Source organism: Prunus mume, linkage group LG3, assembly GCF_029339155.1.
Source record: "Prunus mume cultivar Tortuosa linkage group LG3, ASM2933915v1, whole genome shotgun sequence".
Classification (NCBI taxonomy): Eukaryota; Viridiplantae; Streptophyta; class Magnoliopsida; order Rosales; family Rosaceae; genus Prunus; species Prunus mume.
This window is the reverse complement of record NC_142700.1, coordinates 17,179,912-17,192,931: the sequence shown is the minus strand read 5'-3', so window position 1 is coordinate 17,192,931 and position 13,020 is coordinate 17,179,912. Positions and strand designations below refer to the sequence as shown.

At 38.1% G+C, this 13,020-nt stretch overlaps 4 protein-coding genes across 6 annotated transcripts; 1 reads left to right on the top strand and 3 right to left on the bottom strand.

Annotated features, from left to right (window-relative positions):
• Positions 1 to 32: 32 nt before the first annotated feature.
• CNX5 (co-factor for nitrate, reductase and xanthine dehydrogenase 5) lies at positions 33 to 4,324 on the bottom strand. The gene is made up of 11 exons (XM_008228764.2): positions 4,060 to 4,324; positions 3,628 to 3,720; positions 3,448 to 3,503; positions 3,147 to 3,211; positions 2,917 to 2,991; positions 2,705 to 2,783; positions 1,970 to 2,008; positions 1,723 to 1,831; positions 1,336 to 1,454; positions 768 to 884; positions 33 to 615 (listed from the first exon to the last, which is right to left on the bottom strand). The coding sequence occupies exons 1-11, from the start codon at positions 4,322 to 4,324 to the stop codon at positions 223 to 225; spliced, it is 1,410 nt and encodes a 469-aa protein (XP_008226986.2). The 3' UTR covers positions 33 to 222.
• Positions 4,325 to 4,467: 143 nt separating this feature from the next.
• LOC103326532 (RNA-binding (RRM/RBD/RNP motifs) family protein) lies at positions 4,468 to 8,049 on the top strand. 3 transcript variants are annotated; one of them, XM_008228765.3, is made up of 10 exons: positions 4,468 to 4,692; positions 5,082 to 5,177; positions 6,145 to 6,329; positions 6,402 to 6,485; positions 6,588 to 6,668; positions 6,752 to 6,891; positions 6,982 to 7,096; positions 7,203 to 7,272; positions 7,600 to 7,662; positions 7,746 to 8,049. In XM_008228765.3, exons 3-10 carry the CDS (start codon positions 6,268 to 6,270, stop codon positions 7,821 to 7,823), a joined length of 693 nt encoding a protein of 230 aa, XP_008226987.2. In that variant the 5' UTR covers positions 4,468 to 4,692; positions 5,082 to 5,177; positions 6,145 to 6,267; the 3' UTR covers positions 7,824 to 8,049. The 3 variants fall into 3 exon arrangements, with proteins under 3 accessions (XP_008226987.2, XP_016648581.2, XP_008226988.2); XM_016793095.2 differs by having other exon boundaries at positions 6,139 to 6,329; XM_008228766.3 differs by lacking the exon at positions 5,082 to 5,177 and having other exon boundaries at positions 4,552 to 4,692.
• A 289-nt stretch (positions 8,050 to 8,338) lies between these two features.
• Positions 8,339 to 9,256, bottom strand: LOC103326529 (Ribosomal protein L31). Its single transcript, XM_008228761.3, has 2 exons — positions 9,114 to 9,256; positions 8,339 to 8,777 (listed from the first exon to the last, which is right to left on the bottom strand). Exon 2 carries the CDS (start codon positions 8,762 to 8,764, stop codon positions 8,558 to 8,560), a length of 207 nt encoding a protein of 68 aa, XP_008226983.1. The 5' UTR covers positions 8,765 to 8,777; positions 9,114 to 9,256; the 3' UTR covers positions 8,339 to 8,557.
• A 798-nt stretch (positions 9,257 to 10,054) lies between these two features.
• LOC103326528 (GDP-L-galactose phosphorylase 1) lies at positions 10,055 to 13,020 on the bottom strand. Its single transcript, XM_008228760.2, has 7 exons — positions 12,346 to 13,020; positions 11,943 to 12,064; positions 11,779 to 11,838; positions 11,424 to 11,666; positions 11,152 to 11,337; positions 10,773 to 11,021; positions 10,055 to 10,663 (listed from the first exon to the last, which is right to left on the bottom strand). Exons 1-7 carry the CDS (start codon positions 12,467 to 12,469, stop codon positions 10,307 to 10,309), a joined length of 1,341 nt encoding a protein of 446 aa, XP_008226982.2. The 5' UTR covers positions 12,470 to 13,020; the 3' UTR covers positions 10,055 to 10,306.

The following is a 13,020-nucleotide window of genomic DNA, read 5'->3' as shown; positions in this document are numbered from 1 at the left end:
AGCACAAACCGTCAATGGATGATAAAACGGTCTTTCTTAAAAGGAATAACATCTTCAATAGAATTACCTCTTTTGTGTATGCATACATGAAAATGCAATCCTAATACTCGTAATAAATAGATTGTAACTTACGACGTATACAGTTCACTCAGACAGAAAGGTATACAGTTCACACTCAGACAGAAAGGTATACAGTTCACACCAGTGCCAAAACTAACTATGCTAATATGTAGGGACGTTTGGATCCACATCATGGGCCCAACCTTCCAGTCCCCCAATGATGTCTCTGGCCGACGTGAAACCCATCTTGTGGAGAAACTGAACAGCCCTCTGAGAATCATTACCCCTTCTGCATATTACATATAATCGCCCACCCGAACCAGAGTCAGTACCTTGATGCTCTTCTTTTTCCTTTAGGGCTGAAGAGATTTCAGGCAACCGAGACTCCAAACTCGGGAGTGGGATATTTAAGGAATTGGGCAGAGAAACAATTTTGAAGTGATGTTCCGGACGAACATCAATCAACACATGTGCTTCCCCGCTAACAAGTTTCTCCTTGTACTCTTTACTATTTATTCTGGAGGCTGCCTGAAGTAGCTTTAACTTCAAAGGTAACTGCATTGATTGGAAAGCCAGATTGTTACCAGGAAAGCAAATACTCATCCTATTTACTTGTTGAAAAAAAAAAAAAGTGTCCTATTATACATGTAACAATCAGATACTATGAAATCTATTAAAGCAAAAATTATGAGACAGAAGATATATACTGGAGTCAGTGGAGACTGAGTGAACTTCTCATAATCAAATTCCTGAAACTGCTGCTTAGAGAATGGTGCATTTTCACCACAAGCTACGCATTGCAATGACCTTCCCCGAATCTTAACCTGCAATGAAAGAACAAATTTTTTAAAATGCACACCCACATAACAATGCTGAATCTAATAAACGTGAAATGTTGCTCTAACATTAATTATTCATCCTCAGTTCTGAAAGAAATAAGAGGTCCAGGGTAGTGGGATGATGTCCTTATTTTGAGGGAGATTCAACTTGTAAGGGAATAAGCAATCGAATCTCTAAAGAATGGAGCGGTGTTTAGGGCAAGGGGAGGATCCCTGGTTGTGTAGGTGGGCCACTGGACCAAAAGCCTAAATAAAGAACATACTGAGGCCACTTAGAGGAGGAAGAAAGTGAACTTCATATGTCTGTGCAAAGCCGCTCTGGTTTCAATAATTCTTATTCTAAGAATTCATAATATCAAAGCAAACTTCAGTCTAAGAATCACAGCTGGAAGTAATGTCAGCTACTGGATTTCAATGGTATCAAGATGAAGCATACAATTCGTATCCGTCCTGACAATGCATCAAATAAAAGCATCCTTTCTGAGAGTGCTTCACCAATTTCACTTGAAATCTTAATAGCTTCTAGGGCTTGGAGACAGCCGATAACACCGGGAACTGAAAATAATTAAGTAGAAGTAAGAAACATGGAGTGGTTTCCCACGCAAGGAATTAAAACTAAGGGACATATTCTAAAATCAAACTAGAAATAAATGGTGAAACTTCTAATTACATAATTTTCCTCTTAAACTACTATGCAAGTCATCAAGCTATTATGTCTCTGTAAAATTTTTCATTTTGGGCTGCAGCAGACTCGGAATATTAATAGGTAGTTTTGCAGCAGTTATATTCCATAACCTTTGAATGAAAACAAGCATTGACTTACCTACACCTAGGACGCCACTGTCAGAACATCTTTGACATGCTGTTGCAGGCGGTGGAGTTGGAAATAGGCAACGATAGCATGGGCCGCCATTGTAATTGAAAACTGTGAGCTACACAAATATATTTGGAGTAAATACTTGGAATCTTTAACATGATAAAATGCTGAAAAGGACAATTTCTACCACGTCATATATGGAAAATCATATGATTCAAGATCTAAGGACCCAAAAAGTTTCTACACAATGTACCTGCCCTTCCAATCCCACAGCAGCACCAGATACAAGAGGCTGCGAGAATGCACATAGGACCAATTAGTACTTAAGTGGAGAAAATCAGTAAAATGGAAGGAAAATATTTTGTTTCAAGTAATAACAACACAATAACAGTATTCATTAAAAAAAAACAATGCTTATATATGCAAATACATTTATACAAAGCTATGATATGGTAACAATCATAAATACCCAAGGCACCCTTGAGCAACATATATTGAAGTCACGAACTCAAGAAACGTTTTCTTTCATGTTTAGCAATACAAGAACAGCCTATAAATTTATACAAACATATATACTACATATATCAAAACTATGATATGGTAACATTTTAAATGCCCAAGGCAACCCTGAGAACCACATATTGAAGTCACAAACTCAAACACAATACAAGACACTTATTATTATTTCACTTGAATGTAATGTGGATTTGTCATTATAGTCATAATGACTGAGAGCTATTACAGCTGCAACTCAGTCAATTCTATTTTTCCTTTCCTGTCTTTTTTCCCCTCATTAAACTTTTGTGGGAGCAAGGGGAACATAAATGTGAGTTCTTCCACTTCGGGGATCTTAAACATGCATCCTTCCCACGTGCAATGGATGTCATCTAAAGTAGAAAATGGATTAATTCATTTACCCAAACCAAATAGGTAAAGAAAAAGATAACACATAGAGCATTTGTAAGATCATCACGATGAGCCAATTTACCTTCCCTAACACCACACAGCAATCGCTAATCATGTAACGGCTAGGAGCATTGTCTGTTGCATCTACTATTATATCATATCTTAGAGATGTCAACAGTCAAGGATGACACAATGTTTCAACAATTTTGGACCCCAAAAAAAAAATTTGAAACTATATCTCCAGATTATGATAAAGGGAAATATAATTAAATAATTGCAAAATTTCAAGGATACTTGCTCAAGATTTCCAAGGCATTGGATGTACGTAAAGGTTCTTGGTATTCCACAACCTGAATAGTGGAGTTAATCCTGGGAGACAAATCCACATATTAGAAAGAACCAAAATAAATACACTAAAACAGAAAATTCTCACAGATATCAAAGGTCAGTATATCATATGCAATACAACTCCAATAAATTCCTATTTTTAAACACAGAGAAATAATACGAAAGGAGAAACATACGAACGACAAGCAGTAGCAGCAGATCTAACTTTTGGCTGACCAATAAAATCTTCAGTGTGGATAATCTAAAATTCAATAGGCAATAGAAAAAGTTAGTTAATCCAAAGTTAACATATATCCACATACTTTCACACACACAAGCACACCACAACAAAACACACTGTGATCTGTGCATTATAATAGTAATTTTAACTTAGTCTTACCAATCAGCATTGCTATGAAAACCATGAATTGTGTAGATAGCAACAGTAAAGTCAAACAATATGAGAATAATAGTAGGAGCACATTTTCTAACTTGTACCTGCCTGTGCATATTATTGAGCTCAACCACATCATGATCAACAATCCCCAAGCGGCCTAAAGATGCAATCCCATACAAATATTGAGTTTCCCAAATCTCAGTTCCATGGTATCAAATTATTATAAATACCATATTCTTATAATAGGCATTATCAAAATCCCAATTAGGTGGAAACATTACCAACACCACAAGCTGCAAGATATAGCAGAGCAGGCGAGCCCAACCCTCCGGCTCCGACCACCAAAACCGACGACTTTAACAACTTTGATTGCCCTAATCCAACAAAAACATTAAATTTCAATTATAAATGACATAAAACCTCAGCAATTACAGAAGAAACAAAACCAATTATATTTCACATATATGTTATATGAATTACAAAGCTCAATAATAATTCTTGCATTCCAATGCCTCCAATTTTATTTACTGCACAAGAAAATAAGTTCTTTTTTTTTAATTACTAAAAACAAAAAAGCAATCATTCAGTAATTACTACTAGAAGTGAGCTATTGTCAACAATTCTTAAACTTTGTACTATACAAGCATACGTACATTATACATATAAATGCATACATAATACACATACAAACACAGACTTCTATATAATTATACCTTGGACTCCGAAGGCAGGGAGCAAGAGGTGGCGACTGTAGCGGTAAATCATCTGAGGCGACAAATCGTGACCGTAACCCGAATCAACGGACGGGATTACAGGAGGACAAGAGCCATTTGGAACGGTAGCGTTTGGATGCTGCAGGTTAATCTCTTGGAGCTGAGCTTCGAGGGCTGAGATTTGGCGCTCTATTTCGCTCTTACTGGACTTCAAGGTTTCGAGTTGGAGAAGAATCCTAGAAGCTTCTCCACCGTCGGAATCCATGGATTTGCAGAGAGTGAGCTGACCTGAGCTGCGCTTGAGGATTTTTTTTTTTTTTTGGTCAATTGAGCTTGAGGTTTAGAGAAACCCTAACTGAAGAAACGATCGCAGCAGCGCGCGAGGATCTGGGGTTTTGTCGATGCTTCACTAACGAGGGGCATTTTTGTCATTTCATTGGGTCAAAACTTTAAAATTGACGTAGCCTTCATCTCTCGCTCTCTGTTCTTCATCACCAAACCGAAAACTTCTGCAACGAAACGCTGTCGTTCTTTACATGCAAACCGAAACGAAGGGTACGAAGCTTAATGCTTAAGGGGAACTAAGCCTGGTCCTTACGCAATTATGCAAATTCAACACAGAGAGCTAAATAGGCGAGTTTCTCTTCTAATTTCCAGTCCATATGAAGAAACAAAGGAATTTAATTTGGTTTCAAGTGAATTCGGATTGATAATTACAAGCGCATGGTTTGTTAAATTTACGTTAATTTGGTTTTATAAGTTTTGCATGTGAGTTTCTCCATTGCCAGATAAAAATCATGAATTATTCTGTTAAATAGACATCCTGCGTTTTAAAAGTAGTTGGAGCTTGCCAATTAGATGTTTGTGAAAATTCCTCTTAGAGTTAGAAACTAAGGATATCAGAAAGTCTGAAGAGAGGAGTGAGCTACACATGAAATCTGAATGTGGGGTATTTTTGTATGCATGTACATGTGTGTTAAACTTGACATGACACCTGAATATGCCTCGTTCTGATTTTTAAGATCAAACAAACAAGCACAGTTTATCAAGAATCAAGTTTTGGATAACTGGACACCACCTTTGCTTTTCCAATCAAAAGACACCGCCTTCAATTTGAGGTATGAAAATTTCATGCCCGGAAACTTGTTTTCTGGTTTTACAAATTATCTCTTGATTAATTCTCTCCTTACAATTTTTTTGGTTATGGTACTGTAGTCATGTTGTGTTTTGCTTTGAAAGTTATGGTTAGCAAAATCAAAAATGAAATTTATGTTGGAATGTTTGATGACTGGGGGTTTCTTTTGAGTATTGAGTCAATCTACCCCTCATGGTCATTTTCTAACTATGGTGAATTGGAGTCTTCAATATTGTTTTGGAAATTGGAACTGCTTTTACTCAAAAACATTTTGAAATGCATTTTAGTGATTTTTTGAAGTTAAACCAGTGTGTGAAAAGGAAACTTGCATTTTCCAGCAGAACAATGAGTTTGTGACCTGGAAGTATTGGAGTTTTTTTTTCTTAAATTCTTGCTGTATTTTTATAGGTGAGAACAGTTGTTCTAAGCTTTAATTGGCATTAGGGTTTCATGAAAAATTACAGAAACGTTAGGATTTTACCTCAACATATTTGATCAAGTTGGAATCATGGGACGAATAAATGGTATATCATCTGTTACAAACCATATCACTGCAGGCACTGGGTGAAATTTTATATGCTTAGTTTTCTATCCACATGAGCTGCAGCAACTGCTCTCTTATCACTTCCTAAAGAATATTAAATGGGCCATTTCTGAATTGCTTAACTAGGCATCTATACTGGGAGAGTTGTTGCTCTGTGCAAGAAAAACCAGTCTTTGATTTCAGAGAGACCAAAGCAAATGGTTTCTTGACTACCTAATTGAAAATCTTAGGTTTCAAAGGTTGAATTATAACTTAAGTGGGATAGCCATCTCCAAGTTTACAAGTATACTTGTCTGTTTGGCATATTGGCAGTAGCTTGTTTGGCTGAGTTGTGTGTATGTGTGTCTTTATGTTTGTGAAAGTAATACAATAATTTTTGTTTTGTTTTGTTTTGTTTGAGGACCAGAAAAATGTTTGAGGAGCAGAATCAACAATAATACACAGAGGCACCTTAATCGCAGCCTCTGTTCCTTCAATTCATAGACACGAGTATTTGGTAGTTACTCTCTTCGGGTTTTGTTGGAACACAATGCCTCGATACAAAGATGAACCTACTGCAATTCGCATTTACACAGTCTGCGACGAATCAAGGTCTCTTTATCGGTGCTTATTTCTGTTTTGTTTTCAACATGTTATGCTTTATTTATATTTATTTTGTGGCAGGTATTTGATTGTGAGGAATGTTCCAGCTTTGGGATGCAGTGCTGAGCTGTTAAAATTGTTTGCGTCCTACGGAGAAGTAGAAGAGTACTTTACTTTCCTTTGTTGTTCTAGATTTTATTTTTCAATAATCCAACTGCAAACTGTTATCCTAAAATCATTGTAACTATGGTTGTTTACCATATTCAGGTGTAAACCAATGGATGAAGAAGATTGTGAGCCATTCACTGATGTTTATTGGATAAAGTTTCGTCTGGTCAGCAATGCCAGGTGATTATATCATATGCTTAACTGGTTAATAAATAATAAAGCATAGAGCTAAGTACCAGACCATATTGGTATTGTCATTTTAGGTTTGCAAAGAGGAAATTGGATGAGTATGTTTTCCTAGGGAATCAACTTAAGGTTTCATATGCTCCTGAATTTGAGAGCCTTGCCGAAACAAAGGACAAGCTGGAAGGCAGGACAAGGGAAGTTCTAGGGCGATTGAACCGTAAGTTCATTTGTATAGTGATGTGACCCATTGGTTTAAACTTACTAAATCTCTCAGAAATATGATTTATTTACTTATTTATGATATCAGCTGGAAGATCTAAGGGGTCTACAGCTAATAAATCACCTGCGTTGACTGCCTCTTCTTTTGGTGCAATTCCTTCTCATCCTAACTCCATTCCCCAACTTGTAAACTCTAGTCGGAGGTACTTCGCTCTTTAAATTCACTAACTCCTAGTATTCTCTAAATTTCTTTTTTTTATTTAAACATTTGAAACTTGGTATGCTGGATTCCATTTCCTTTCTGTTTAGGGACTCCGGAGAATCACAACTTACTTCGCACGTTAACAATCCTACTCTTTCAAGGATTTCCTCTGACAAGGTTTGTTATTGTTTTCAAATGTTAATACCTCTTATGCTATTTTTGTAATGGGATTGTCTTCTGGCACAATTGTGACTAGTAGCTTTTTTTCATATTATAATATATAATAAGGTAGCCTGTATTTTCTATTGGCATTTTGCATTTGGGGACCTGGGGTGGTCTGGTCAAAATGAAGGCTAATTTAAGTCCAAAGCATGTGTTTATTAAATGGTTTTTCATTTCTAGATTAAGGGGGGTTTTGGATGCTGTATGGTCGATTGGTCCACATTAATTTTTGTGAAGTTGCTTGTTAATTGCCTACACTAACATTTTAATTGAATCTTCAAGGAGTATTTTGCTTCCCAATCAATGAATCAGACCGTCCAGATGGTGAGGGAGAAGCTCAATAAGGTGATAACCTCTCAATAGCACGTATTTTTTTCATAGAGCTTCCAGGGTCTGTTAGATGTAATACATTTTTTATCGTCTACCAGATTCAATCAAGTAGTGAGCACCTGCAAGATGGGCATGCATCCAAGAAACCGCGGGTGGACAATAGGAGGAGAATCTGAAGATTTTTTTTCAGAGATGAAGCAATCCTGGCGGGTCTAGATGTTATATTTTGGGTCTCACTTCGGCTGTAATTAAATTTTTGAGAAATTTTTCTGAAGGACGGTCATACCACGGAATCATACTGGCGTGGTACGACCCCCCACGCAAAGAATGCCATGTATGTGTAAGACAGACCCACACAAGTTCTCTTGATTTACATTAATACACCGTTAATTGCCATGTAAACTACACTGAGTAGCGTGTTTAGTAGATAATAGTGTAAATGCTACTTATTTTGTAAGGAAAAATTCCTCCAAACATCAAGAATTCTACAAAAAGCAAATGGAATTCTACATCCAAATTTCAAAGGTGCAGAGATTAAAACTAAAGAATCTCAATCGAAGCATTTGTGAGATACTGGGTAGGCTTCTTAGTTCTCTTTAGTTAATGTTGGCTTCGACCACTTCTAAGTGGCATCACAAGAATGAGTTTTGTAGAATTGTAGAAGCAAAGTAGCAAAGAGTGGCAAGAAATCTAACTCCAGACCCAGATCAATAATACTCCCAAGAAAAATATCAACTGTGGTTAACATAAAAACCATGATCAGAACAGAAACTTCTTTCTCAAAGTTAAACAAAACCTAGAGCAGCAACAAGTGCTTAAAAGTTCACAAAACAAGTTCATATTTATTCTAAAACAAAGGTACCTAAGATTTCAAACCCTTTGAAATCTGAAATCCACACCAAAATGACAATCAAGGTTCCTCTTTCGGGGCAGCAGTCTTCTCGTAACGTTGCCTGAACTTGGCAACCTGCCCGAGGTTCTCAGTCATTTGCCGTTTCGCCTTCAAGTGGTAGACTTTACCAACATGGTGGATTTTGGTCATCATAACGTGCATCAATCTGCCACTCTGGGTCACATAAGATATCCATTGCATCTGGGGGTGCAACCCTTTCTTCATCTCCTCGGATAATCTGCAATTTGAAAGCATCGCTTCTCAGTTATCCAAAGATCACCTTTTACAAATTCACAGCCAAATAGTATCCAAAAATCAAATGCAATTGTAGAGGAACCACTCTCCTTAACAACTAAAACTTGAAAACACAAAACATTTGTCAGAGTAATACCCGTCACTTCATGTAAGCATTTCATCGAACACCTGGTATTCACTTTCACTTCAAGCCCCAAATTTTATTACTTGGGTTCCCTTTGAATACATATATATATATATATATAGGGTCGGAGCATAAACGTAAACATAAAAACAATGAGAAAGCTAAGAGCTGATAGAGCGGAGGAGAGACACTTACAAGCGATTGAAGCAAAGCCGATGAAACAATGAGAGATTCCAAATGGATCTTCTTGTCTGATTCTAGCCACCCTTCTTCTCAAAGTCTCACGCATCAGAACTTGGATTTTGCAGCTTCATAGCGCAAATTTTCGCCGACCCGCCTTACAAATATGGGCCTGCACTTAAGTTTGGGCCTCAATTAAACCATCTGTTCATGTTACCAGAATATCTGGTCTGAGGCCTGTTCGTGTATGGTCGTTTTCTGGTCTTTGACTAGTTCTCGTCCTATAGAAATAAAAATAAAAAGGGAAAATAACAATTTCTGTCTTCTAATTTGACCTTTTATTTTTACCTTTTTATTTTTTATCAGAGAAAAATAACTTCATTGAAACAACAACGTCAGAATACAAAAAATAAAAACTGAACTTCAGTGATGCAACAAGTGTGGCCTCATTAAAACATTACCTTTAAAAACCCCGAAACGAAGGAATGACCATTTATTTTATTATTGTTCAAATAGTTTTATTTTAAGACAAAGTTGAGAGACAAACTTAAGCTTGAGCTCGTTCTAAAACGAGATGACCCGGAGATTAGGCTTGTAAAATAGCCAATATCCGAGATTAGGCTTGTAAAAATAGCCCAAATCCGACATTAGGCTTGTAAAAATAGCCCAAAGTCCGATGGGCTAGCTTGAATACCCTATTTTTGGGGCTATGAGCAAACTTGAGCACTTGGTAACGCAGCTTGGCTCCGCTCATTTACACCTCTCAAATATAGTTATCTTTAACGAATCAGAGGAACAGTGTAATGAAAAATGATATGGGATTTGCAAGTGCTATGGTCATCTCATGTATATAACAGTTGTATCACCCCAAAGAAATGCTGGCCTTATATAATAGTACTAGAGAGGAGGATGACGAAAGGGAAAAACAAAAAATATAAAATACAAGCAACAAGGTATTTTACAAAACATAACATTTATTCATCCACAACAATAATCACTACATAGTATTTTACATCACCCATAAAGCACCCTACACAAATAGATCAAAGTTGTTCTGCAGCATACACGAAACTGCAACAATAACGCTGACAATGCAAAACCAGTTTTGCTTATTTAGGCATCGAATAGCATCCAATAAGGTACAGACATAAACCCAAATGGCAAACTGCAATACTAGATTCACATGGAAAACACCATGAATCTGCTCATTACTGCAGAACAAGGCATTGTTGTGTCCCAGTCACAATAGCAGCATGGGAGCTTGTGTTAATGTTGCCGACTTCTTCATGAGAACGAGGCTCAACTTCCAGATCCTCGAGTAAATTTGCATTCCCATTATCACCACAAGCAATGGCCTCAAAAATAAGAGCATTCACTTCTTGGAACCTCTCTTCTGAAAGGGAGACCTCTGCAAGGAGTTTCCAGGCATTTTCATCAGACGCCTCTTCATAGTCCTTTTTCCTCTTTAACACCATATGCCCACTAATTTCCCACACAGCTGGATTCACCTGAGTATCCAGGAGCTCTGCTCTCACTTCCCCAAGAGCTTGTTTCTCAGCATAACACTGCGTTTGATAAGACCATGTGTATGAGGTTGAGTGAGACAACATATGTAATGAAAACAAGGAGAAAAAATGGCTAACAAAACATTAGAGTTTTCGTAACCATATATACCTGTGGCAGGAGAAAGATCCTCTTTCCACAATCGGAGATAAGGACATTGTACGGTATGTTGTTCTCTTGAAGGCATATGCATGCATCAGAGACAGTGTTTGACAAATCTTGCAGAGTATTTCCACCCTCGAAGACAAGACCTCTGACGGGATAGTTCAGAAGCTCAGAGACCTTCACCCCAGCACCTGAAACAGTGATTTTCTTGGTAGGAGCCTTCTCAATGGGAAAGGTTACAGCCAAGTAGTAAGCCTATACAAAAAAGAAAAATCATCAAACAGGTATTAATTGTTGAATGATAACTACAAATAGCAGTGAACCATATCAGAAGCTGAATCTAATATTTAGGGCCAGCTCGCTAGAAAGGCATGCGGCTAGAAACCTGGAAGTGAAGGTGATTGATGGTAGCAAATGCACCCAAGCTGTTGTAACCCAATCGAAAGTAGGGATTCCCTGCTTCTGCCGCCATGTGAAGTGCAAGCAAGAAGCTTTCATGGTCAATCCTTTGTGGCAAGCGCTCCAGAATACGAGGAATCAACAGCACATGTCCATATTCAATTGGACTGACCTGTTGAATGGTGGATGGTAAATGATATAACTTTTTTGTTCAAATAACCTGTTAAGAACAACTAATGCACAAGAACAAAAGCGTACATTGATGGCAACAACACTGGGCGAATTTTCAGGCTCAACGGGCGCACTAGGGATAAACTGAACTTCACCATCTTCGCTTGCTTCAAACTGGAAGAGGACCTCCTCTTGCCCAACTTTGGTGAAGTTAAACTTGTTGCCATCAAAGGGCTGGAGGACCTTATCAACTCGGAACTCAGTTGGTCTCTTCTTCAAGTGGCGACCCTCATTCAGCTGGGCTATGAAACCAAACTGCCCCGGGATCACCTACACCGGAATATCAATCCATATCTCAAATAAGCATATGCAAATTGTCTGCAGCTTGAATCCCAATTTACAAACAACAAATATGAGGAAATGGTAGAGGAACCCAGAATACCTTGGTTTCACAGGCAGTGACGTCATAACGAAACAGCCCTCTCTGCATGCGATCTTCCCACTGATAAGACGTAGCAAACAATTTTAATTCATAACAATGGTTAGATATAAGAGGGAACAGACAAAGCTGGACATTCTTTCTTAATCTCCCAACAATAATTTTACCTCCCCAAGAAGCAGTGAGTCAAGAAAGTCAACGGGAGGCTCTCTTTTCTCACTTCCGGGCAACTCCTTGCCACCATCAATCTTGTTCAGCTTCTTGAAAGCATACAACGGAAGCTTTGCCCCTACAAAAACCCAAATTGGTACAAAACCCAGTCACAACTAAAGCCCATACCAAAAAGCCGTGAGAATCTATAATATAACAGGACCTTTGCTCCTTCCTACTCCAACCCCAAATAGATAAACAAAATCCCAGACAAGAATAATGCCAAAAACCAATTAAAAACCCAACCAAAAAATATCAAAATTTGACCCATTTTCTTGACAATATATATAAGGAGCCTTGCAAAGACATACAAAACAAATTCAAATTCTAAGTCTAAATAGAGGGTGTTTCAACAAATACCTGGAATGCAACATTGATTAAGACAGTTGCGGCCACAACCCCCAAAGCGGCGAGCACCCTCTTCTGCCTCATCTTTCTGGTAATTCGACACTACAGTAGGAACCCTCTTTATCCTCAACATCATTATTCTCTCTCCTTTTTTTTTCCTTTTTCGTTTTGTTCTTTGTTTCTCAGTAAAAAACAAACACCACCAACCTTAAAACCCCCACAACAACAACAATACGATCTACTCGTGCTTTATAGAAGAAGAAGAGGAAGAAATCTCTAAATATCTAAACAGAAACTAGAGCTAATAAACGCAGAAGGAAAAAAGAGAGGAAGCAGAACCACCACCAGCAAGAAAGAGAAGGTCGGAGGGGCTACCGCCTTCGGAAGGCAAAGCACCACGCCCGCCGTGCGGCGAAGGGTTGCTTTCAACTACACAACCCTTTCGTCGGACAGCCCGGACATGAATGAGCGGCCGAGGAACTCCGTGTATAGCCGTGATGTCTACAACTCGTCGAACCTGGGTTTTACCCCCGAAGAGAAAAACTTATCAAACACCTTCTTCGCCTTCCTCGCCTTCCTCTTTCTGCAACAAGATGGCCTGGTTGTTGGGTTCAATCGAAAAATCCAGATGAAAACTTGAAGAAGAAGAAGTTCTTGGGAGGGGATAAGTGGGTGTGGTTTGTGGTT

What these genes read in the sequence shown, in the direction of transcription:
- CNX5 (XM_008228764.2), bottom strand. Translation starts at nt 4,324, where the DNA reads ATGGATTCCGACGGTGGAGAAGCTTCTAGGATTCTTCTCCAACTCGAA. An exon ending in CAGTGGCGTCCTAGGTGTAG is followed by an intron (nt 1,455 to 1,722) that starts GTAAGTCAATGC and finishes AATTATTTTCAG; the next exon opens with TTCCCGGTGTTATCGGCTGT. An exon ending in CTCAGTCTCCACTGACTCCA is followed by an intron (nt 616 to 767) that starts GTATATATCTTC and finishes CAATCAATGCAG; the next exon opens with TTACCTTTGAAGTTAAAGCT.
- LOC103326532 (XM_008228765.3), top strand. Translation starts at nt 6,268, where the DNA reads ATGCCTCGATACAAAGATGAACCTACTGCAATTCGCATTTACACAGTC. An exon ending in AGTTCTAGGGCGATTGAACC is followed by an intron (nt 6,892 to 6,981) that starts GTAAGTTCATTT and finishes TTATGATATCAG; the next exon opens with CTGGAAGATCTAAGGGGTCT. An exon ending in CAAGGATTTCCTCTGACAAG is followed by an intron (nt 7,273 to 7,599) that starts GTTTGTTATTGT and finishes TGAATCTTCAAG; the next exon opens with GAGTATTTTGCTTCCCAATC.
- LOC103326529 (XM_008228761.3), bottom strand. Translation starts at nt 8,764, where the DNA reads ATGAAGAAAGGGTTGCACCCCCAGATGCAATGGATATCTTATGTGACC.
- LOC103326528 (XM_008228760.2), bottom strand. Translation starts at nt 12,469, where the DNA reads ATGATGTTGAGGATAAAGAGGGTTCCTACTGTAGTGTCGAATTACCAG. An exon ending in TAATCAATGTTGCATTCCAG is followed by an intron (nt 12,065 to 12,345) that starts GTATTTGTTGAA and finishes GGGTTTTTGTAG; the next exon opens with GGGCAAAGCTTCCGTTGTAT. An exon ending in CCAGTGTTGTTGCCATCAAT is followed by an intron (nt 11,338 to 11,423) that starts GTACGCTTTTGT and finishes ACCATTCAACAG; the next exon opens with GTCAGTCCAATTGAATATGG.